This window comes from Pteropus medius, unplaced genomic scaffold (assembly GCF_902729225.1).
Source record: "Pteropus medius unplaced genomic scaffold, Ma_sr-lr_union100, whole genome shotgun sequence".
Lineage (NCBI taxonomy): Eukaryota > Metazoa > Chordata > Mammalia > Chiroptera > Pteropodidae > Pteropus > Pteropus medius.
Window position 1 is genome coordinate 19368147 of NW_024352787.1, and position 24565 is coordinate 19392711.

The 24565-nt window shown below is 35.9% G+C and overlaps 1 protein-coding gene and 1 pseudogene across 3 annotated transcripts in view; one reads left to right on the forward strand and one right to left on the reverse strand.

Moving 5' to 3' along the window:
* VPS41 (VPS41 subunit of HOPS complex) overlaps window positions 1-24565 on the forward strand; it is a 168449-nt gene that overhangs the window by 14986 nt on the left and 128898 nt on the right. For all 3 annotated transcript variants that reach the window (XM_039849427.1, XM_039849429.1, XM_039849428.1), the window contains exon 3: window positions 22206-22313. In XM_039849427.1, the coding sequence (XP_039705361.1) occupies window positions 22206-22313 (108 nt within the window). The remainder of the gene's footprint in view (window positions 1-22205; window positions 22314-24565) is intronic.
* Window positions 18926-19045, reverse strand: LOC120591976 (uncharacterized; annotated as a pseudogene).

Genomic DNA, 24565 nt, shown 5'->3' on the forward strand with positions numbered 1-24565 from the left:
CTGACTTCTGAATGTTAATTTTGTATTCTACTACTTTACTGAATTCATTGATCTGTTCTAACAGTTTTTTGGTGAAATCTTTAGGGTTCTCTATATATAGTATCATGTTATCAGCAAATAATGAGAATTTTACTTTTTCCTTTCCAATTCGGATGCCTTTTATTTCTCTTTCTTGTCTTATTGCTGTGGCTAAGACTTCCAATACAATGTTGAAGAGGACTGGTGAAAATGGGCATCCTTGTCTCATTCCTTTTCTTAAGGAAAATGCTTTTAGTCTTTCCCCATTGAGTATGATGTTAGCTGTAGATTTGTCATATATGGCCTTTATTATGTTGAGGTATGTTCCCTCTATTCCCACTTTGCTGAGAGTTTTTATCATAAATGGATACTGGATTTTGATGAATGCTATATCTATCGATATGATCATATGATTTTTATCTTTCAATTTGTTAATGTGTTGTATCACATTAACTGATATGCAGCTATTGTTCCAACCTTGCATCCCAGGAATAAATCCAACTTAATCATGATGTATGACATTTTTAATGTATTGCTGAATTCGGTTTGCTAATATTTTGTTGAGGATTTTTGCATCAATGTTCATAAGAGATATTAGCCTATAATTTTCTTTTCTTTGTAATGTCATTGTCTGGTTTTGGAATCAAGGTAATGGTGGCTTTGTAAAAAATATTAGAGAGCCTTCTCTCTTCTTGAATTTTTGGAATAGTTTGAGAAGAATAGCTGTTAATTCTTCTTTGAATGTTTGATAAAATTCACCTGTGAAGCCGTCTGGTCCAGGACTTTTGTTTTTTGGGAGGTTTTTGATTACTGATTTGATTTCGTTAGTGGTAATCAGTCAGTTCAGATGTTCTCTTTCTTCTTGACTCAGTCTATGAAGGTATCCATTTCTTCCAGATTGTCCAATTTGTTAGCATATAATTACTCATAGTATTTTCTTATGATCCTTTGTATTTATGCGGGGTCCATAGTTCTCCTCTTTCATTTCTGACTTTATTTACTTGAGTCGTCTCTCTTTTTTCCTTGATGAATCTGGTTGAGAGTTTACCAATTTTGTTTATCCTTTCAAAGAACCAGCTCTTGGTTTTGTTAATCTTTTGTATTGTTTTTTCTAGACTTTATTTCATTTATTTCCATTCTGATCTTTAGTATTTCCTTCCTTCTACTCACTTTAGGCTTTGTTTGCTGTTCTTTTTCTAGTTCTTTTAAGTGTAAGGTTAGATTGTTTAAGTGTAAACTTTTTCTTGTTTCTTGAGGTAGGTCTGTATTGCTGTGAGTTTCCCTCTTAGAATTGCTTTCGCTGTCTCATAGATTTTGAGTTGTGTTTTCATTTTCATTTATCTATAGGTAGTTTTTGTTTTCTTCCTTGATCTCATTGTTAACCCACTCATTGTTATTTAGCCTGCATGTGTTCGTGTATTTTTTTTTTTTTTTGCTCGGGGACAGTGGGCAGGTCTGGGGGCCAATCAAATGCAAAGGACAGACCAATAGGGCTGGAATGCCTTCTGCTCTAGGAGTCCTGGGGGCTGTCTGACGGGGTCCCTGAGGTGGTCAGATTGTGGGTTGGGAGAGTTCTTGGGTCAGGGTGGGAGAAAGAAGTTTGGGCTCAAGAAAAGAGGGTAGAATCCTTGCAGAGAGGCTCCCTGTGGCTCGTAATTGATTTCTAGTTTTATACTATTGTGATTGGAGAAGACAGTTGTTATGATTTCAGTTTTCTTATATTTACTGATCCTTGCTTTGTGGCCTAACGTGTAGTTTATCCTGGAAAATGTTCCATGTGCACTTGAGAATAATGTATATTTTGCTGCTTTGGGATGAAATGCTCTGAAAATATCTTTTAAATCCATCTGGTCTAGTGTGTCATTTAAGCCCACTGTTTCCTTTTTGATTTTCAGTTTGGAAAATCAGTCTATCGGTGTCAATGAGTGTTAAAGTCCCCTACTATGAGTGTATTACTGTTAATCTCTCCTTTTATGTCAGTCAATAATTGCTTTATGTTCCTAGGTGTCCTACCTTGTGTTTATGCGTGTATGTTTACTGGGGTTATGTACTCTTGATGTATTGATCCCTTTATCATTATGTAATGCCCTTTTTTGTCTCTTTTAGCCTTTGTTTTAAAGTTTGTCTTGTCTGATATAAGTATTGCTACCCTGCTTTTTTTTTTTAATTTCTATTTGCATGAAATATCATTGGATCTGAGGTTGGTCTCTTGTAGACAGCATATGCATGGGTCTTGTTTTCTTATCCATTTGGCTACCCTATTTCTTTTGATTGGAGCATTTAATCCATTTACATTTAAAGTGATTACTGATAGGTACATAGTTACTACCATTTTATTATTTGTATTTGTTTTTTCTTTTATCTTTTTTACTCCCCCACACACATTTTTTTACAGAAGTCCCTTTAGGATTTCTTGTAATACTGGCTTGTTGCCGATGAATTCCTTAAGCTTTTACCTATCTGGGAAACTCTTTATCTCACCTTCCATTTTAATTGAAAGCCTTATTGGGTAGAATATTCATGGTTGCAGATTCTTGTTTTTCATAACTTTGAATATTTCTTGCCAGTCCCTTGTGGCCTGCAAAATTTCTGTTGAAAAATCAGCAGACATTCTTATGGGGATACCCTTGTAAGTAACTAGCTGCCTTTCTCTTGCTGCTTTTAAGAGTCTCTTTGTCTTTGACCTTTGGCATTTTAATTATGATGTGTCTTGGTACAGGTCTGTTTGAATTCCTCTTGTTTGGGACTCTGTGCTTCCTGAACTTGTATGTCTGATTCCTTCTTCAGGTTAGGGAAGTTTTCTGTCATTATTTCTTCAAATAGACTCTCAATCCCTTGTTCTCTAACTTCTCCTTCGGGTACTCCTATGATACAGATATTGTTACACTTCATGTTGTCCTAGAGGTCTCTTAAGCTATCCCCATTTTTTTCATTCTTTTTTTTTTTTCTTGCTGTTCTGATTGGGTGTTTTCTGCTACTTTGTCTTCCAGTTCGCTGATTCAGTCATCTGCTTTGTCCAGTTTCCTGTTGAATCCTTCTAGTGTGTTCTTCATTTCAGTTATTGTCTGGTTCTTTTTTTATGGTTTCTAAGTTCTTTTTTATGCTTACTATCTCTCTGTTGAGGTTCTCATTGAGCTCATCCATTCTTCCCCTTAGTTCATTGAATATCCTTATAACCATTATTTTGAACTCTGTCTCTAGAGGTTGCTTGTCTCCATTTTGTTTGGATTATTTGCTGTAATTTTCTCCTGTTAATTCATTTGTGTCATGTTTCCTTGTTTTCTCATTTTATTAGCCTCTGTGTTCATTCATATGTGTTAGGAAGATTTGTTTCATCTCTTAGCCTTGGCCAGATATCTTTATGTAGAAGGTGTCTCGTGTGTCCCAGTGGCACACTCTCCCTAATCACCTGTGCCAGGGGCTCTGGACGTGATTTTTGTGTGGGTCGTACGTGATCTTCTGTTGTAGCTAAGCTTTTATTGCTGTTAGCACATCAGTGGATGGGATTAATGCTCCGGCTGACTAACTGAGAATTGGCTGTGTCCACAGGGTATGAGTTGCTGTGTGGAGTCTGACCCTACAGAGTTGGATTTGCCCTAACAGGCTTGTGTTCTTGAGACCACTCTTTGTGTGTATTGCTTATGGGGCTAGTCAAGATTTGCTCTGTTGTGGTCTAGTGCCAGCCTCCAACTGTGTTGGTTTTGTGGCCCCTTTGGTGTAGGGGGGGCGGGGGTTCCCCCAGTAGGCCAAGGTCAGCTGCTACCTTTAATTGCTCAGGGCTACCTGTTGAGAGCTACATAGTGATCCACAGATGTTTGCTGCCTATGCAGGATCTATAGCTAAGTGGAAGAGACAATGCTATAAGCTGCCATCCAGTTACTCCTAGTACTGGGCCTGGGGCGGTTTAGCAGAAAGACCAGTGCTCAGTGCCTGAGGCTGCCTGTCAGTTGCACATAAGACTCCGCAACTGGAAGAGTTTCTGGATGATACGTGCATGGTGCAGTGACCTAGGGAGTCACCTGGATATATTGAGCAGATTTCCCCCTGCCATTGCAGTGTCAGTTTATATGCCACTGGTGCTGTCTCTGTGGTTTCTTGTAAAAGTCTCAGATTGTAGCAAGGCCAGCTGCTACCCTCATCAGGCGTCAAACACCCAAGATTTGTTCAAGAATTGCTGAAGTTCATTGGCAGGGGTTTGTAGCATGCCACTGAAAGTCTCTCCTGGGATGCATGAGCTGTGCATGGGCTGCACAAACTGAGTGCTGTTGTTTGCTGTTGAATTTGTGACCCAAGGAAAGTACATGCTTGGGACTGGGTTGCCTGGGAGCAGGCTTGCCACAGGTAATTTGTGGGTTAGTTGGAGGGGTGTCTCAGTGAGGCATGGGGCTGTCAGGCCTACACAGCACCAGATTTGCTGCCAGCTCTGGGACTGCGGGTTCCCACCAAAGTCAGATATTATTGCATGAGCTACTGTCATCTGTGATGGGCACACAAAATCCCCTGAGATCTGCCTTGAAATGAAAAGCCAGACTATTTTTCAGATGGCATGTTACTTTTGAAAAGCATAACAAAGAAGTATGTTATCTTCAAAATAAATTCATTCCCATTTGACACTCTTAAGATCTTTACAATTCCCAGGGAAGAGATGACTCTGTAGTGTAGGAGGCAGCACAGTACTATGGGAACACAAAGTGAATGATTAGTCAGAATGGCTTTATTTGGAGTCTTCAAGAGTTAATGTGCAGGATGAGTCTAGGCAAAGAGGCTGGGCACGTCTTTGAGAAGGAGAGAACATACGGTGCAGAGACCAAGTCATAAACATGTGTGGTGCACATTCAGCCAACCATGAGGCCTTCAGGGTGTCTGGAATATAGGAGGAAGTTGAGGAAATGAGGCTGGACAAGGAAACTATGGTGAGGTTATGAAGTTCCTAATGTGTCAAACCAGACAGTTTGTACTTAATCCTGTGTACGTTGGAAAGCTAGCCAAAGCCTAGATTGTTGGGGGTGAGGGTAGGAGCTGGTGACAGATGAACTGGAAGGAGACACCCATGGCAGGAAGTTCTAGCAAAAGTCCCTATAAGAGATAGTAGGGATATAGGGGTCTGGGCTAGACAGTAGCAGAAGGCAAAGAGGAAATGCTTCTCAAGTTCATTCAATAGGAAGTATAGGATAATATGTGAGAGATGAGCTAGGTGGAGGAATCAAGAAGATTCCTAAGTATCTAGCTTAGTTGTGTTGTAGGAAACTGAGTAAACTCCACTTTTAGGCAGTTAAAGGAAAGAGACTTCTAAGCCTAAAGATTGACATCTGTATTTTCAGATAATTTATTTCTGAATAAAGTGGTACTGTTTAATCCATTGAAGACTCCTTTTATAATGGTTTTGTTTAGGGTGAAACAAATAATATGCTTTCATATTAAATATAGTTTTAAACAAAAGCAGGTGAGCACACTAATATGTGGGATTTGATTTGATTTGATTTTTAAAATCCTACAAGTTACTTCTTATAGAGGAAAGTTCTGAGCTGCCTTTGGAGCAATGGTGATATAGTGGAACGAGCAGTGTTGGGACTCCATTCTGATAATAAAGAGCATTACAATAAGAAACATATTATTTAGTATAGGAAACAGTTCTTGACACTTTGGTAAGCTCTTTAGGGATATTAATCAGCCCTATGATTTGGCCATGATTATAGCTTCTGTTTTGCAGATGAAGGAACAGAGTTAGAATGTTTAGTTAATTTGCCCAAGGTCACCTATTTAGTAAATGGATTTAAACCCAGTCATCCAGCTCCAAAGCCTGGTCATCTAACCTCTCTAGTTCGACTGCCTCCAACTTCACTTCAGTGACCTCTCTAATTTTATGCCATACTCTTCTTCTGTATACCTTTGTAGAACTGGACAAGATTAAAAAAAAAAAATCTTCCTTGGAACTCCTCATGTATAAAATGATATTTTGGGTGATATTATAGATTTTGACATTCAACTAGTAGGAAAAGATATCAATTTCAGAATCTTTGAACTTTGCTTTATCTTCTGGAGAATAATGAATTGTCTGGCTAATTTATATGTAACATTAATAATTCTAATGAAATTCCTATTTTACCATAAAACAAATAATGTTATTTATCTAGAAAATAATTATTATAAACACTTATAAAATAGTTATTTATAAAACAAATAATGCTCATTATAAGTTATATTCCCTTTGAAAAATACATCTAAGGTCAAATAGTAAATATTTAAAGCTTTGCAGACAAAGAGCCAGTATTGATGATATTATATAGACATATAACCATATAAAAATGTAAAAACCCTCTTGAAGCCTGTATAAAAACCGGCATTTGGCTGGATTTGGCCGTGGTCTCTAGTTTGGTGATTCCTAATTTAGAGTATAATACAGCTTTTCTCTACCCTCGAAACTCCACATTTAAGCATAGAAAAAATGACCATGAGACCATATTTTCACTGGGTTATATGGTTTTTTTCACTATTATTATTATGTTCTTTCATTTTCTAAACTTCTCATACAAGTGTGCATTACTTAACACAATAAAACTATTTTTTTTAACAAAATGTATTAATCTCTGTATATATTATAGTAGTATTTTTTGTTGATGTTACAGAACTTTTGGGTTGCAAAGCTATGGAACCCAGAATGAAACTGCATGTCCTACCTTCCCCACCTCAAACTCTAACTAGGGATTTAGGGAAAAGGTTTGGTTTTTTTCTCAGCCTCTTTATTTTATCCAAGATTTTATATAAAGACAAAATTATTTTTAATAGACATTTTTCTTGAGATTTTAAAAAAGTTTTATATTTTGAGATAATTGTAGATTCACATGCAGTTATAAGAAAGAATACAGAGAGATCTGTATACCCTTCACCCAGTTCCCAAAGGATAACATTTTGCGTGACTCTGGTTCAACATCACAACTAGTAAATCCACACATATTATCTAGATCTCACCAATTTTACATGCATTCATTTGTGCATGTGTGTGTATATTTCGTCCTGTGCGCTTTTATCATGTGAAGGTTCATGGGACCACCACTGCAATCGAGATACAGAACAATTCATTATAAGGTTGCCTTATGCTTCCCTTCTATAGCCACTCATTCCCCCACATTCAGCCCCTGGCAACTGTTGATCTGTTCTCCATGTCTATAATTTTGAGTATATTACTTCTTCATGGTTACTTTGCATATTAAAATATACATATATAACTTATCACAGACTACTGGTATCCATGATATTTTATCACTTTTGGTCAAGTGTAGAAACTTTACTTCCATTTATGTTTATAAACACAGTTGTAAGCACAGTTGTCTTAAAAATTTACTTTCATTGAGCACCACATTAGTTGGTATTAAACTTTTGCTTCAGCTGTCAAATGTGATTTAAGAAATTCATGAAAAGGATAATTAACTATGTTTACCCCTATTTTTCACCTATTCCTATGTTCTTTTTAAAGTTCTAAGCCTTCTTGGATGTTATCTTAGATGTTCTATCTCCTGATCCTTTCTGTTTGGAAAACTTCCTTTAGCCATTCTTTAGGGATAGATTTGCAAGCCACACATTCTTTTAGTTTTTCTTCATTTGAGAATGTCTTTATTTCCTTTTTATTTGGGGGGATATTTTCACCAGATATAGCATTTGTGTTTGACAGTTCTTTTCTTTCAAACCTGGGAAATGCTGTGCCACCTCCCTCTGGCCTCTCATTTCAAATGAGAAATGCGTTGTTATTTGAATAGGTGCTCCTTCATGAGTCATGTGTCATGTTTCCCTGGCTGCTTTCAAGTTTGTTTGTTTTTTACTTTAGTTTTAAGAATTTTAATTATAATGTCTCTTGGTGTGGATTTCTTTGATTTATCTTTTTTGTGGGTTTGCTTAGCTTTTCGAATCTATAAAATTATGTCCTTCACCAGATTTGGAAAGTTTTCAGGCATTATTTCTTTGAATACATTTTCAGTTGCGCTCTCTCTTCTCCTGCTGGGCTTTTTAATATGAATGTTAGCCCTTCTGTTAATTGTTCCACAAGTCCCTGAAACTGTTTATTTTTTTCAGTTAATTTCTTTCTCATTCGGATTGGGTAAATGTTATTGATCTGTTCTCAAATTTATTGGTTCTATCTTCTGTTAACTCTGCTCTGCTATAGAGCCCATTGAGTGAGTTACTTCCTTTGGCTATTAATATTTTCCAGTTCTAAATTTTCCAGTTTTAAATAACTTCTATTTCTAAGGTATCTTATTGCTTCATATATTTCAAGGGAATTTATAATTGCTTGTTGGAGCACTTTTATGATAGCGCTTTAAAGTCTTGCCAGATAATTCTAACATCTCATTCATTCTTATACATTTTAATAGAAAATGATATTTAATAATGAAGAATCAGTTCCTTCAGTTTTTCAGCTCCATTTGCTATGTGCCATGTGTCGTGCTAAGTGCTTTACATAGATTATCTCATTTAATAAGAACCACAATCTTATCAGGTACTGTATGAGGCAGAAGAGGCTGGCTGTGCTGCAGTAACAGTTCCAAAATTGTAGTGGCTTAGCACAGCACAGATTTATTTATGAATAGATTCAGTGGTGCACGGAGAGGAAATTATGACATTAACAATACAGAAGTGTCATCATTTTCCGTAGGCTATTTTCCTACTTATGGACCAGTGTTCCGTGGAATACTTTGGTCATACAGCTGGAGACTGAAGCAGCTGTTTCATGGAGTTATGTATTTTTTCAAACCCTGCTTACTTTGAGTAAGCTCTTTGCATATTATTTATTTGGAGGTGGGTTACACCTTTTCTTAAAAGAGTTTAGTGTGTTGTAGAAAGAACTTTGCAGTAGAGGTCTCAAATTATTAATCAAACATTTCAAGATTAGATTTGTACAGCAAAGAGCACAACAACAAGGGAAAAACCATCAGGCTAAAGAGGGGTGACAAGAAAAGAGAAGAATACCTAATGGAAATTCGTATGTAGTAAGATCTGCTTTGTACCAAATATAGGTTCCAGGGACCTTTTGTTATTGCAGAAAGCAACTGAATAACTAAACTAAGGCTTAATGTGCCTGAAATTGTTCCTTTGAAGCAATGATTGCATGTAAATTACATAATCTTCCCTGTGCAATGGTATGTAATTAACCAAGTTAATTAGCATCACCTTGGTATAACTTTTGTTACCATTATTAATAAACTTGCCTCCTAAATAGATGTTCATTCAGATCTGGCTTAGTTCTTGCAAATATCACAAGTAGGAGGCCTTAAATATGTTATATATTTTAATTTTAATAAAGTGGACTGACATAGCTGAACCTATTTAAAATCTACATGCAATTTATGTTGAATGAGAAATTAATATTAAAATAAAATATAACTTCTTGATGTATCAGCCACAAGGAGTGTCCTTTTTCAGTTTCATTGAATAGAAAACCAGTCATTGTGAGAAATCAGAAGATAGCTTTTTTTAATCAGAAACTGCATCACACAAAAATAATTTATTTATCTTACCTGGTGGGTAGAACATTGTGAATCATTTATTGAAACTTAAATTGATTCTTTATATGTATTAATTTTAATAAACAATTTGATAGCAACTAGTAACTAAAATGGTAATGTACCTTGTTATGAGATTCATTGCTGAGAAAAATGGAGTATGGTATTATAATATCCTTCAAATTTTGTATTAAAAATTTGCTCTTTCATTTAATGAGCTATTAATATTAACAGGTTCTGCTGATCATTGCATCATTCAGTCATGGATAAACATTCCCTTTGAAGCATATATTATCAAAATTATATGTTTGGAAACTTAATAGAAACTTTCTGGATACAAATACAGCTTTGTGAACCTGTATTTCTTCTGCTAGAGATAGGAAAGGTAAACATGACTCTGGTATGATATATCTTTGAACAAAATTTATAATTTCATTACCTAAGAGAAAAATTACTTTAAGCAGTCCAAGATAGGCTGATTGATCATTATATTTATTCAGCAAATATTTATTGTGTACTTTTATCTTTTGGGTTCTAAGATACATCAGTATTTGATGAAGGAGGGAAACAGTAAGCAAAAACATATATATCAGGTGGAAATATATGTTGTGGATAAAAAAATAACATTGGGTTAAGGAGATTGTGGAACAGGCTGAGGAGGTACTGTTCTGTCCTAGTTGGCCAGGAAAGGCCTCTCTAATGAGATGACATTTGAGTAAATATCTGGGGGGAAGGTCTTGTAGGTAAAAGCAAGAGCAAATGCAGTCCTGTCAAGTGGGGTCATGCTAGATATCTTCGAGGATATGAGTGGGGCTGGAGCTGAGTGGTAGGAAATGAAGGAATGAGTGGCCAAGAATGTAGAGCCTGTAAGTCAGTTTATGGACTTCAGTTTTTTTTTTTTTTGTGAGTTGATTGGGAAGCCAGTGGAGGGTCATTGTTTTAGTAAGATACTGTGGATGCTGTTTGAAAAAAATCCAAGGTGGGTGGTAGCAAGATCAGTTTAGGCTTTGGCTAAACTGGATAAACATTCCCTTAGAAGCATAAGTATCACTTCTACCTGAAGTTGATGAAAGATTTAGGGTATTTTTGAGGTAGAGCCAGTATATTTCCTGACTAGGATGTGTGAGTATAAATGAAAGAGGGAAACCAAGGTCAAGCAACTGGAAAGGTAGAGTTGTTTACTGAGACAGGTGAAGACTGTCTAGGACTGATTTTGGCACTCAGGGTGAGGTGGTGGGGGTGGGGTAGATCAGAAGTTTCAATATGGGTATTTTAAGTTGGAGATGTCAATTAGACATCCAAGTAGAAATGTTAAGTAGGTAGTAGGATAGAGAAGGCTAGTGTAGGTTTGGGCTGGAGAAAAGAGTTTATGAGTCAGCAATTAGGTGGCGTTTAAAACCATGAAACTGGTTAAGATCATTTGGGGCATGCGGTCAGATAAATAAGAGGTCTGATGCCTGGACCTTGAGGATACTGCAGCATTTTAGAGATCTGATAAATGAAATAATCAAACGAGACAAGGAAGGAGTAGCCAGTGAGGGAGGAAGAGAACCAAATGAGGTTGGTGTCCAAGAAGCTGAGGGAGGCATGCGTCTCAGGAAGAGGGGTGTGGTTGACTATGCTAACCGCTGCTGAGTAGAGGACTCAGATGCGGTCTCGGGAGTCACCCTTGGATCTGCAAAGGCGAGGCCGTTGGTCATCCCTACAAGAATAGTTGTGGCGGCTTATGGTGCTAGAGGTGGTGATGCAGCCTGACTGGAATGGGCTCATGAGAGAATGGGTTGGCAAAATGTCTTTGATACTCTCAGAAATTCTTGTACTGTGCATTACCAAATGGTAATATCTAGAATTCTCATAAGGGACACATAAGTAACTGTTAACGGAGATAGTGTGTGTTTATTAGCACTTTGCCTGTCATTAAAAGGTATTTATTAAACTTGCTACTGCTGCTCTTTTGTTAATTTTGTTTAGTTCTATGCCAGATACTTTCATGAGGGCAGGGACCACTAGGGTTTCACTATCAGAGCTGCTTGGGAGTGAATAAATAGATTGATTTCATTAGTTCTCACAGCAGTTATATGAAACTGGCATTGTGTCCTTATTTTGGAGATGGGGACACCAGGGTTTTGAGAGGTCCCTTTGTCAAAAATAAATACCAAGGACCACCTCTTGCCTCTTGACTCAAGTTGAGAAACTTTTATCCCTCAAAAGGATCATGATTTAATTTAGGGATAGGCAAGTGAGAACTGTCTTTTAGCTTTGAGTTTGGCTTGGGGCACCCAGCTTTGTGGCCCACCATTATTTTTATCCTCTGATCCTTATGTTATTCTGATAATAGGCAGAATAATGGTCTGTCACAAAAGATGTCTACCTTCTGATCCCTGGAACCTGTGAATATGTTATGTTACATAGCGAGATAAATTAAGGTTGTAAATGGAGTTAAGGTTACTAATCAGCTGACTTTAAGATAGGGAGATCGTTCTGGGTTATTCAGGCTGGGCCAGTGTAGTCACAAGGGTCCTTACAAGTGGAGGAAGGAGGTAGAGAAGGCCAGACTGTGATGTGAGAAGGTCCGCACTCACCCTTGCTGGCTTTGAAGGTCGAGCAGGGAGAAGGGGGGCCACAGCCAATTAATCTGGTGACTTCGGATAGGTGGAAAAGACAAGGAAATGGATTCTTCTGTAGAGCCTCCAGACTAGCTAGCATCTTGATTTCAGCCCAGTGAGATTTATGTTGGACTATAAGATGCAAACTGGTGTCACTTTAAGCCACTGAGTTTGGTAATTTGTAGCAGTAGCAGTGGGAAACCAGTACAGTAAATAAAGTGATTGGTAATCTTGTTCTCTTAGTACTTTTCATTAGGCCTTATTTCTCAGGGTTTGGGTAGTAAAAATGTATCCAGCAAGGGAAAACATACAGAAAATAGTTGTAATGGAACTGCTCTTACTGTAGGGAGCTATATTTATAAAAGTGTGTGTGTCTCTTTTCTGATCATTGTTCAAGAATGTTGTTTAAATGGTAATCGCACTTGACAGGGCCTGATTGTACCCTGTCAGGACTTTAAGGCATTCCTTTCCTGCAGACTGAGTTTGATTGGTGATATTCTATTGGAAACTTCTGCATTTAAATTTTTACATGAGATGGCTGGATTATGTGGGTTCCCCTCCCCTGCCCCGCCTCCCTTTGAAGCACTCTTTGGAAGTTTTCTTATCATGGTTTTGAAATGAATTGAGTTTTTAATATTTCTCTATTATGGGACAGTTTAAATAACAGGAACTTTCTATTCTTTGAGAGTTGTTAATAGAACTTGCTGCTAAAACTGTGATGCCTTTTTGCAGGAGATAGGCTATAGTACTTTGATGACATTTCTCTATTTTGTGATTTCATTATATTCTATTTGTCTTTAAAAGTGTTAATCCTTGGCCTTATTAATTATTCAGTTTTCTGGTTTATTAATGCATTTTTCCTTTTACCTTTATTAGTGTTCTCTGGTTCCCCACGGTGCCCACCTTCCTGCTCTCAGTGTTCTCTTTGTCCTGCGATGCTTATGGCTGAGACTTCTAGACCATGGCTAATGTACTGCCCCGCTGTTAGGGGCTGTCGTTTCTGCCCATAGAAGAAAGATGTACACCTTTGGTGGCCAGGGCAGAAAGTGTGGGTATGGAGAAACAGTGAGTAGAGTCTGCAGACTGTCACCTCCTTCTGGAGAACAGACCCTAAGGAATGGGTGGCAGTCTGTTCTATTGAGAGAGGCAGGCTCCAAGTCATGGGCTCAGAGGGTTGGTAGGAGAGCTAAAAGCATCTACGTTTTTGTTCAGGTGGTTTGTTTTCATCAAATAAATCAAGGCGTGTCATGAATTCTAATTTATATTACATGTAAGTATTAGCTTCTCCTTGATTTTTGGTAACCAGTTGTCTTAATTTTTATTGTTAGTAAGTTTTTATCTTTATGGAAAATTTTGAGAAGCACTCAGATGCTTTGATTTGGGGGTGGGTAGCAAAGTACTTCTTTGCACCTGGAATATGGACATGCAGTTGGAAGATGCTTGAGAGACATTTAAACTCCTCTAAAACAAAATAATCCCAAGAACTATAGCATTTTTCTTTTTCTATAAGAATAAACAAATTATAAATAATGTAAATTTTTCATAAAAATTGAGTTTGCAGGACCTCTTTGCTACTACTGTTAGAAGATGATAGAACTTCATTTCTGTACATTTATCTATAATTCTAATTTATATTATTTCAGAATAGCCACTCCCATCCTTCTTTGATGCCTCTACCTACCTGCCTCTTAATCCTGCTCCCCATCTCCGTGTCTGTAAATTAATACATAGTTTTGATGATCTCTGAGATTCTTTTTGGCTGATACTGTATGATTTGGATTTTCCTGTGTGGAAATCTCAATGAGAATGTCTTAGGAAAGCTTCTTACTAAACTTGGTCTGCTGTTACTACGTACTTTTGTTTTCACTGGTCTTTATTAGGTACCCACAGTTTTGTTAGGTGAAGTTCAGAACAATGAAAAGGCATAAACCCTGCTTCTAAGGATCTTGCGATCACCAAGGGATATTGGGAAGGAAGGAAAACAGGGTTATGTTGGCTTTAGTGGCGGAAATTGTCCACCTGAATGGCATATCTCGAAGATTGGTAGGGTTATTCCATATGGCTAGAAGGAAATGAAAAGCTTATTTGCTTTTCTCTCTCTTTTTTTTTTTTTTTTTTGTCCTCTATATATTCTTATCACTTTCCCCATATAAAATAAATGATGAGAGTTGATCCTGTTTATAGTATTGGGCTTAGGGCATGGGAACCTTCACCTTATTTTTTTCCTCCTTGAATTGAACATGAAATTCTGATACTACAGGGCAAAGGAGAGACCAGGTTTTATGAAGACTGCATATCTTGTGAATCTTAAGTAGAGCTCTTCAATTATTAGAGGCTCAACTTTTTCTCACTTTTCTAGTCAGTGTTAGGATAAAGAAAGCAGCTTTGGGAGATAAGAATCTTAATTCAGCAGATAGAAAGTTTGGAAGAGGATGTTGGACAATGGCTTTGAAAATATTTATTTTTGTCATATACTTATTTCTGTAATATAATACATTTATTTTAAAAAATTTAGAAAATATTGGTTATAGCTCACAATAGTGATTTTTATTTGCTATCTTCTGTGAGGGTCACAGCAACTCTGTGATTTTGGTCCTGTTATCACTAACATTCTATAGATGAAGAAACTGAAGCCTAAGAAGGTTACTATTTTGGTGTTTATTCTTTTGATTTCCCCTCCTCCCCCACATATGTATATAATAAATTACTTCCTTAAAATTTGGATCATGAAAGCAGGTTTTATAACCTATTTTTTTTCACCTAATAAGTTGTTTCGAGAACATTTCTTTTTGTTAGTCTTTGAAAATAGGTTTTAATGTATGTGCAATAGTTAATCTTGTGAAATTTATTTAACCCAGGGTTTCTCAACCTTGACGTTATTGGCATTTTTGGCCAGAGTTTTTTGTTTTGGGAGATCATCTTCTACGTTGTGGATGTTTAGCAGCATCCCTGGCCTCTACCTACAGTTGCCAATAGCACCTTCTCCTCCCACTCATTATGACAACAATAATGTATCCAGACATTGCCAAATAAATGTCCTGGGGGGACAAAATCATCTCCAGTTGCAGACTACTTATTTAACCATGTGCATTTTATGCTTTTAAAAATAATATTTGGATATGAATTTTCTGTCTGTATGAAAAAGTAGACCCATGTCCTTTAGATTGCATTTTTTAGCTCCTATTTTCTGCTACTTTTTTGAGTTAATTTATGTGTAAGTAATAGCGATATTGCTTGAAAGCAAAAAATTTAATATTATTTGCATTCGTGTAAGAATGTAATTGGTTATCTGTCACCAGTCTGATGGAAAGGCATCCTGGGAGCTTTGATCACAATTATTTTATTGTAGATGAATTTCAGTATCTCCATGTCACTTTCTTAAAGTTTGGTCTTTGAGGCAGCTATAATACCTTGTGTTATTAATGGACACCTAGAACTTAACTCTCTTGGCTTGTTCATGTCCTTTTCTTGATATGTTTTGACATTTTAAAAAGATATGTATAAAGCTGTCTTTTCTACCAGATAGTCATCTTTTTGTGTAAACAAAATTATCTTTCTGTAATAGAACAGTTGCCTACAATAATTAATAGTTCAACTTAACCTTTTAAGGAAGTGGCATTCATTTGGCGGACTGTACACAGCTAATTAAAGTCATCATTAGTCCTTGATTAATTTTGAATCTTACATGTAGGGTCTTTTTGTACAGTTTTTTCTCATCATAGATCTACCCTTTATGGAAAAGTTCAAGATTGATATAACATGTTCAGCGATGTCCTATATTGTCCATGTACATTTAATGATACCATTATAGTTTCAAATAAGTGTTTATTTATATATTAGTTGTACAATAAAATGTTTTTGATTATGTCACCTTCGTTGGTAAAACTGTGTTGTAGTGAATAGATAGAGCTGTTGCTTAAAATTTTGTTAGTTATGTTTTTGAGACTCAAATTAGATGTTTTAATTGATTTACAATATATGATTCATTTATGCTTAAAAAATGTCTGTTTGTATTTGACACCAATTGTTATGTTTTATTTTTCTGTTCTCCCTCTCTCTTCTCTAAAAGATGATCAAAAAAATATTTTAGTCTATCATGGGCTTCGTATGAAGTGATTATTTGTAAAGAGAATTTTTTTAAAAGCAAATTTTCTAAAATTAAAATGTTCTAATATTAAATTTTGATAGTTTTTTTTTTTTTAGATTTTAAATTTATAAGATTTAATGCCAACTATGAAGATTTTAGTTTTCCTTAAGTCAATTTAAATTCTGGAGAATTTAATGTTTAATTTAATGTTCTAGAGAAAGAAAGACTTTGTTTTATATCTTTATACCTATGTTGGTTATGGAATCGACTGTTAATAAAAAGCAAATTGATAATCAACGTGTGGAAGCTGCATTTTTAAGAATTTTCTTTTTGACAATGTTAGTGTTCCCTAGTGTATCTAGCTTTAAAATATTGGATATTTATTAAAAGGATTTATCCCTAGTTAGATGTAGTTAATGGTATGACACCAACTAAACCATTTTATTAAAATTCCTAGAGGTTCATCTGAAGTCTTTCTCATAGGTGAAGCTGGATGAGATAAATGCCATCTCCATAGAGTGTTGTTGTGAATTGTCTAGAAGTGCTCAACTGGTGGTATTTTCCACTAGTTTTAACTTAGACTTTATAAGATATCTCACTTCTCCCCTTCAGTCTATCTAGTATCATTTGATTTTGTAAAACAAAACAAGACAAAACGGTATTTTAATAAATTGTATCCAGAAATAAAATTTTAAGTTCTATATTAATAACAATAGAAAATGTAATGACCTTTCTAGAAGTTACATGACTTCTAGAATTCATGTAACACACACTTTTTTTAAAAAAGTAAGATCCAAGTCTTCATTTGGTCTATAACAATGGTATATAAAATGTACTGATGTGTGAAAGATATGGCTAAAGTTAAAACAGCATGAAAAGTTGGTTATAAACACCAAAAAGTTTCTTGTATACAAATTTGAAACTATCAGGTAAAAAATGCATATTTCTTATTGGTATACAACTCTAAGTTAGGTGACAGGACTCCATGCAAATTTACACTATGATGTTTAGTAACAAAATAATAGTTTTTAATTGCCTTATATTTTATCCCAAAAGTAATTTTTTTACTTTGAAGTTCAAAACTCAGTAAGAATGACTGATATGAAATTTATTTTCATATAGTGTTCTGGAATCCTATATGATGGCTGAAAGGACTCGTCTTGAATTAGAAGTGCTGTACACTTAGTGAACATCCATGTTAGCTGAGGAATTGATTCTTAGTAAAGGAAAACTGCAAATTTTTCTTGCATGGGTAAATGTCACTCTGTTCATATCTTTGCTTAGCTGCAAGTCAGGACTTGTACTATTCAACTAGGTTGTCATAGAAACGCAGTTAACTGTCAACTAAGACTGTTGATGATTTTATTTGTAGGTTTGCAAGATTATTAAAATTTAACAAAAATTATTGATTTACTTTTTATTAACATGGAAATTCAAACCATATGGAAGCTTTTTTTCTGTTTAAATTTTTTAAAGAGTGAAACTCATTATTAAATCTGCTTGATTTTTTTTAATGTTTTTTATTTAAAATGTGATATATAGTCTGTAGCAGTAGAATAACCTCTGTGAAATATATTTTTGAATCACTTTCCATTTTCTTTGTTTACAGCAAGCAGAAAAAAACCTTATAAATTCACCCTTAGCTTGCTTTTAACTTAACATAAAAGATACCTGTCAGAAAATCATGAAATGCTACATCAAGTGCCTAATATTGGAGTTTTCATTTTATTTATGATTTTTGAAGCCTGGCACAAATGCTTCAGTGAACTGTGTTGTGAAAGTATTTATTTTTGTATGTTTATTTGAGAGGAATTACTTAGTTTTCACTTATACATAAGACAGGCAAACCTTATTTACAGTAACTTTATCTAATGGTCCGTGGATGAGTGCTTTTATGCAAAATAATCTAGAGGCTAGAATTAACTTTTCACGTTGGATGCACATTTGATGTCCAGACCTGAGCAACATGTGGTATCTTATAAAGACTACCATTCAGAATTCAGTTTGTATTTAATGCATTTATTTCAGAATGTACACATCATCTTTGCATTTAATGTTAACTTTGTAATGATTTCTATTTCTTGCTTGTAGTTGCATAAGTAAAAGTGTTTATTTGTTGCCTTTTGTGATTTTCCTGTTTCTTGGTTCTTTAGACTTGGTTAATTAGCTACCTTATGTTTTAACAACAGGTCACTTTGGATTGGGTTGATTATCATGAGTTATCTTTTTAAAGAATTATAGATCCTTTAGGTAACTACTTATACTTCCATTTGTTGCTATTAATTATTGAAGGTATTCTTGGAAAGTTAATAGTAGGCACATGGCCTTTGATTTTAATACTCTGTTACTAAATAAACAACTACTGGCTTGTATATACTTGGAAAAGAGAATTTGATAGCTCTTCATATGCATAGAATATCGATTTTTTAAAAAAATGTTTATTGCTCTTAAAATTTAATTATTTTAAATTATTAAAAATTTTATTGTTCTTGTAGCTAGTCTGCATGATGGCCCCCAATGATCCTCACCTCCTGTTATTCCTGCCCTTGTGTCATCCCATCCCACACTGAATCATGGCTGACCTGTATGATCAATAGATTATTACAGAAGTGTCCTTGTGCAATTTTTTTTTTTTTTTTTTTTAGGCAAGGCAACCCTTGGTTGACCTCACAGATTGCAAGGACCTTGTCAGTTTACAATCCCTTATTTTTTATTTTTTACACCGATAGCACTTGGTCTTCCTTGGTGGTCTCCCATCCAAGTACTAACCAGGCCCGACCCTGCTTAGCTTCTGAGATCAGATGAGATCAGGCTTGTTCAGAGTGACATGGCCCATAGACCAGTGTGCAACTTCTGAGGCTAGGTCATGAGGCTAGGCTTCCAGTTTGCTTTCTCTTGGATCACTCACTCCGGGGAATTTACCTTTCATGTCCTGAGAACACTCAGGCAGCCCTATGGAGATGTCCATGAGGCAAGGAACTGAAGCCTCCTTCCAGCAGCCAGCACCAACTTGCCAACCATTTGAGAGAGCCATCATGGAAGCAGATACTCTAACTGCATTCAAGCCTTCAGATCATTGCAGCCTCGGTTGACATCTTGCCTGCAATCGTATGAGAGACCTTGAATCTGGTCACCCCTCTAAGCTACTCCTATATTGGTTACCCACGGAACTCTGTAAAATAATATGTATTTCTTATTTTTTAAGTCAGTAAATTTTGGTGTAATATGTTATGCAGCAAGTAGATAACTAATGTACCTGCCAAAAAACACATTTTTGAACCTTTTCTATTGATCACATAGTTCATATTATTTGTAGACATAAAAATTGTAGAGGCTTCTGTTGTGACTTGTAGCATCATTTTCATTGGAAATTGGGTAGTGTGTTACTCCAGGCATTGACTTGAGAGCATTCATAACTGAATTTGAATTTTGGCTTTGTGTGTGTGTCTTGATGAAATTACTTAAAATTTCTGATCATCAGTGTTTACTGAAAATTTGTAAAATGGAATACATATATTTAACTCTCCATAGTTTATTTTCCTTCTACCAGGATGAAATGAGATAATTTGAAATTAAGCCTAGGACAGACAGAATGTTTGATATGTCTTTTCTTTTCCATTTATGCACAAATTAGCCTCTTTCCATGTGCAGATGCAGTTCTATGCCCCAGAAGTAAAGACTTTTGTATGCATTTGAGTTTTCAGTCTCTGCCTGGTATGTCCTGTCAGTGTTATAGTCTTCAGTAGGCCCAGCACTTTTTACTCTACAAGTTATTTTTCTTTGACTTAATTTTCTTTCTACTATGATATGCTTAGGTGTAATTTTCTTCATATTTGTCCTGCTTGGGGTTGCAGAGCTGCTTGAATTTCTGGGTTAATGCTTTATGTTTTAATAAATTCTCAGTTGTTGCTTCTTTTAAATGTTGTTGCTCCTGCCTTTTCGTTTTCCTTATTCTTCTGGGACTGTAATTAAAAGTATGGTAGGCCTTCGTACTGTGTTCCACATATCTCACACATTCTTTTCTTGTATTTTTTTTAATCTATTTTTCTCATCTAGGTTTCTCTTTGGATATATTTTGACCTGTTTTCCATCTCACTATTCCTGTCTTCAGTTTTGCTAATCATCTATTTATCTATTTTTTCTCTTGTCCTTTTTTTTGGAACATAGTAGTCATTGTTATATTGAAACTCTTTTCTGATAACTGCAATATCTAGGTCATCCATAGGTTCTGGTTTTTCTTTTTTTTTTCCTCTTTGATTTTTAGTCATTTGGTTCTGTCTTTTGGCATACCTAGTAATTTTTTGTTGAATCCTCAATATTATAAGTGAAAATTGTAGAGCACCCAGTAGTGTTCTTTCTCCAAGGAGAAGTTTTCTTTCTCCAAATGTCGCTCATTCCTTTACTGGATATCCAGTCGTGTTGAGCTGAGTCAAAGCTAGATTGACGTTTTGGTAAGCAATTCGTTGTGACCCCTGTGAACCAGGAGTTCCAATTGAGAGTCTGTAGTATTCATCAGGACCTCATTTGCTGATGGCTCCTGAACATTAATTCGTATTTCCTCAGCATATCAAGGCAGCTGGTTTGTTTGTATTTTTGAGACTTTCTATTTAGAAGTTTAGCCTCAAACATCATGTGGCTTTGCAAATTGACAGTTTTCTTATGGGTAAAATGACTGCCTCACTCTTCCACTGGGATCTTAGCCTCTCAAGTCTTCGGTTTTGTCACCCTATCGCCACAAGTAGCAAAAGGTTTGCTGCTTTCCCGACCCTCAGCAGAGCCGTCTTCCCAGGTGTTCAGCCTCTTAGCCTGCACCCAAAATTCGTGAATACCTCCAGGAAGAATGGCTGTAGAATGCCAGCTCACCTTTCCATGTTTTCTCCACCACCTTGGAATCTTGGTCTTTCTAGTTCAGGTTGCCTCAGCAGCCCTTTAATTGATGCCTTAGACTGATATTGCTATATATTTCATTAAGCCTTTCTAGTTATTATGTGTGGAGGCATTGATGTGCCTCAAGCTACTCGAATACTAGCTGGAAGGTGAAGATTGTATTATATTTGAAGGAGATGTCCATGAGCAGATTATTTTTGTGAACTTCTATTTTGACCAGCTTTATTGATCACAATTATTGGTATATGCACTTTTTTTTTTTTTTTGGTTTTCCATTACATTGATACAGTAAAATCTTTTTTGAATCATTATAATTTCTATAACTAAATTTGATTTATTAGTTCATGGCCGTTACAGTCAATATAGATTCCTAATTTTATAACTATGAAGAGTAAGGATAACATGATTCTGTATCAACGATGAGGTTAAACATATAAAGTTAGTAATAATACATATAAAACGATTAAAACATTTTTAATGCATAAGCAGGTATATTTATATGAGACTAAACAATTCATTTTCTAACAAATTAAGTAATGATTGTTCATGGATTAGTTATTTAAATATTAAAATATTTTTATCTGAAGGGGAAATATACAATTTGTTTTATACAAAATTTCCAATTTTCTTTTACTTTGATTTAATTTTTTTCCAATTGAAATGAGATATTCTCAAATCTGACAAAAATATGTGTACTCTTAAAATATAAAATTCATGTCATTTAGAGGTTTATTGTATTCCTGTCTTACTGCTGTGGATGTTTTATGACCATGAGGTCATACAAGTATTTTGCCCACTCACCTTTTATTGGCATATGTCTACATGGTGGGCCAGACAGTTTGCATTTAAGATGCCGAAGTTGATTACTGTTAACAGTAAGTATGTATTATCCTGTGTCCAAGTTTTGAATTTATTCTACCAGTGCAGTTGTAGCCACTGATAAACCTAGTTGGAAAAGTGAAACATTGAAGATCTTAACCATTAGTTATAGTTGTAGTTATTGACAATCATCAAGAGGACCATCTTTGGGTTCCCTTTAAGAAATGTGTTTTGAGTCTTTGACAATTTAAGTTAAATTCATGACTGCTGTCATTTTCTTTAATTTTTGTACAGGAAGAAGAGAGTGAAGAGGAGCCCAAACTGAAGTATGAAAGACTTTCCAATGGGGTAACTGAAATACTTCAGAAGGATGCAGCTAGCTGCATGACAGTCCATGACAAAGTAAGGTAGCCCTATAGCAGATTCTTCTGTAAGTCATTTCTGTTGTAAGTTTATCCTATGGAGTCTTGCTGCTTTTAGTGGTGTATTTTTTTTTTTTTTTACAGTAATTGTGTCTTCCTCCCTTCTTCCTCACCAACAAAAAAATCAAAATGACAACCAAAAATATTATATATATATTTGTATTTGTACACATATATGGAGCACAGTGCAAGGGTGCATCAAGTAGAATTTAGATGATGGTGGATATGAACGATTTACAGGAAGTGGTCTTTGGAAACAGTATCACTTTACTCAAATCCTAAGTAGTAGAGTGGAAAAGTGTTAAGATTATAAACAATGCTTTCATAAGGGTAGAAATTACATTGGAGGTATTAAGAATCATTAGAAAGGCCTCATATTATTACTTATATATTATATGAATGAATTAATATATTCCAGTCTAGGTCTTTGCTGTCACAAAGCCCCCACTAACTTTCTGAGTCTGGGCTAAGTACTGTACAGCACCCTTAGCCCATTCTTGAACTAAAACAAAATGTGTCATAATCCGACTATAGGAAGCCAAGCAGCTTCAACTAGTGCCCTGTTCTTCCCTGTGAACCCTATGAGTGAATCTTTGTCCCTCCACAAAAGACAGACTCCCCAGCTCTGATCCGTCTCCTGGCTTTATTCTGTGTTACCAGCAGTGTTGCCTCATCTTTCCTCCTCATCAGATTTCATTCCATTGTAAACTGATTCCTGTACTTGTTCAACATGTTACAGGAATAATTGCTGACTCTTGTTTTACCAGAAACCCTCTTCTTTGAGATGCTTGCCTTTTGGCTGCACCACTATCTACTCCTACCTGTTGCTGCTATCTATCTCCCAACTTCCTTGTCATCTTGTTTCACTGAAGAATGGCCTTGCAGTTCTTCAACCTGATTTATTTATTTATTTATCTATTTATCTATTTATTTTTACCCCTTCTTTAATTCCCCCACCCCCACTTCCACCCCTGACCTATGGATGTTGCTGTTTCCCCTGAAGAACCAGATCTCTGAAGGCAAGGTGTCTCCTTTCACACGCTTGCGGTGTGCACCCAGGGCCTGGCATCCTTGGCACACTGGGGGGGCCTGGCGCACCCAGGGTATGGTTCATGGCTCCACGTGGGGCACGAACCCAGTACCTTCTGCGTGTAAAGCAGATGTGCTAATCACTACACTATGGAGCCACCCGTCTTCAACCTAATTTAATTCCACTCTGCCCTGTTTCATCTCCCCATTATTAAGAACATACTCTGGATGGTGTCAGTACCTGGAACTTGAGGATCTTTCAGTGCACTCTCTGTTGACTCCTTTTCTTCTTCAAATTTTGTGTTTATTTTTCTACTAATCCTGTTCTCTGACTTTACGGGGCCCTGATCTCTAATCCATTCTTTTTAAAAAAATTTTCTAACTCCATTAAATGGTAAACTATTCTAACTTTACCAGCATCTTCAGTTCTGTTACACCCCTGTCCTTTGTTATGTCCCTAGCCACTAAAATTGTTTTTATTTCTTCTTCATTAGCTTCTTTAGCCCTCAATCCCCCTTCTCAACCACTATCCCTTTCCTTTCAGAGGATGCTGTTATTTCTATTTAATTAAGAAAATTTTAAAAAAAGGAAAAATTGGAACTATCAGGCACGATCAGCCTCAGTTCCCGACCCCTTTACCCTTTCCCAACTCATCCAAATCCATGCCTATACTGACCTAGAGGAGATTTCTTCCTCTTGTTCAAGGGCCCTTTTGTTCACCACCTCATTTCATCCCTTCTCTTCTTATGATACATACTATGTCAATGAACAGATCTAACTCTAGCCTCACGTAACCACTAATATACTTTCTGTCTCTAGGATTTGCCTATTTTAGATATTTCATATAAATGGAATCGTATGTTGTTTGGTCTCTTGTGTCTGGCTTCTTTCACATGGCATAATGTTTTTGAGATTTCTTGTATCAGTATTTCGTTCCTTTTTATTGCTGAATAGTATTCCATTTTATGAATATACCATATTTTGTCTATTCATTCACCAGTTGATGGATATTTTTCTGTTTTTAAAACTGTGGATCTCACTTTCTGAAAACATCTTCATCATTACATCCATCTGTTATTATTTTCTTGATCATTTCTGTTACTCCCGCTGCTTCTTTCGCTTTCTTTTACTTCTACCTTTCCCTTACATGTTGATTTTCCCAAGATCTGGTCCATTGTCCACATTCCTTCTAAATTTGTACTT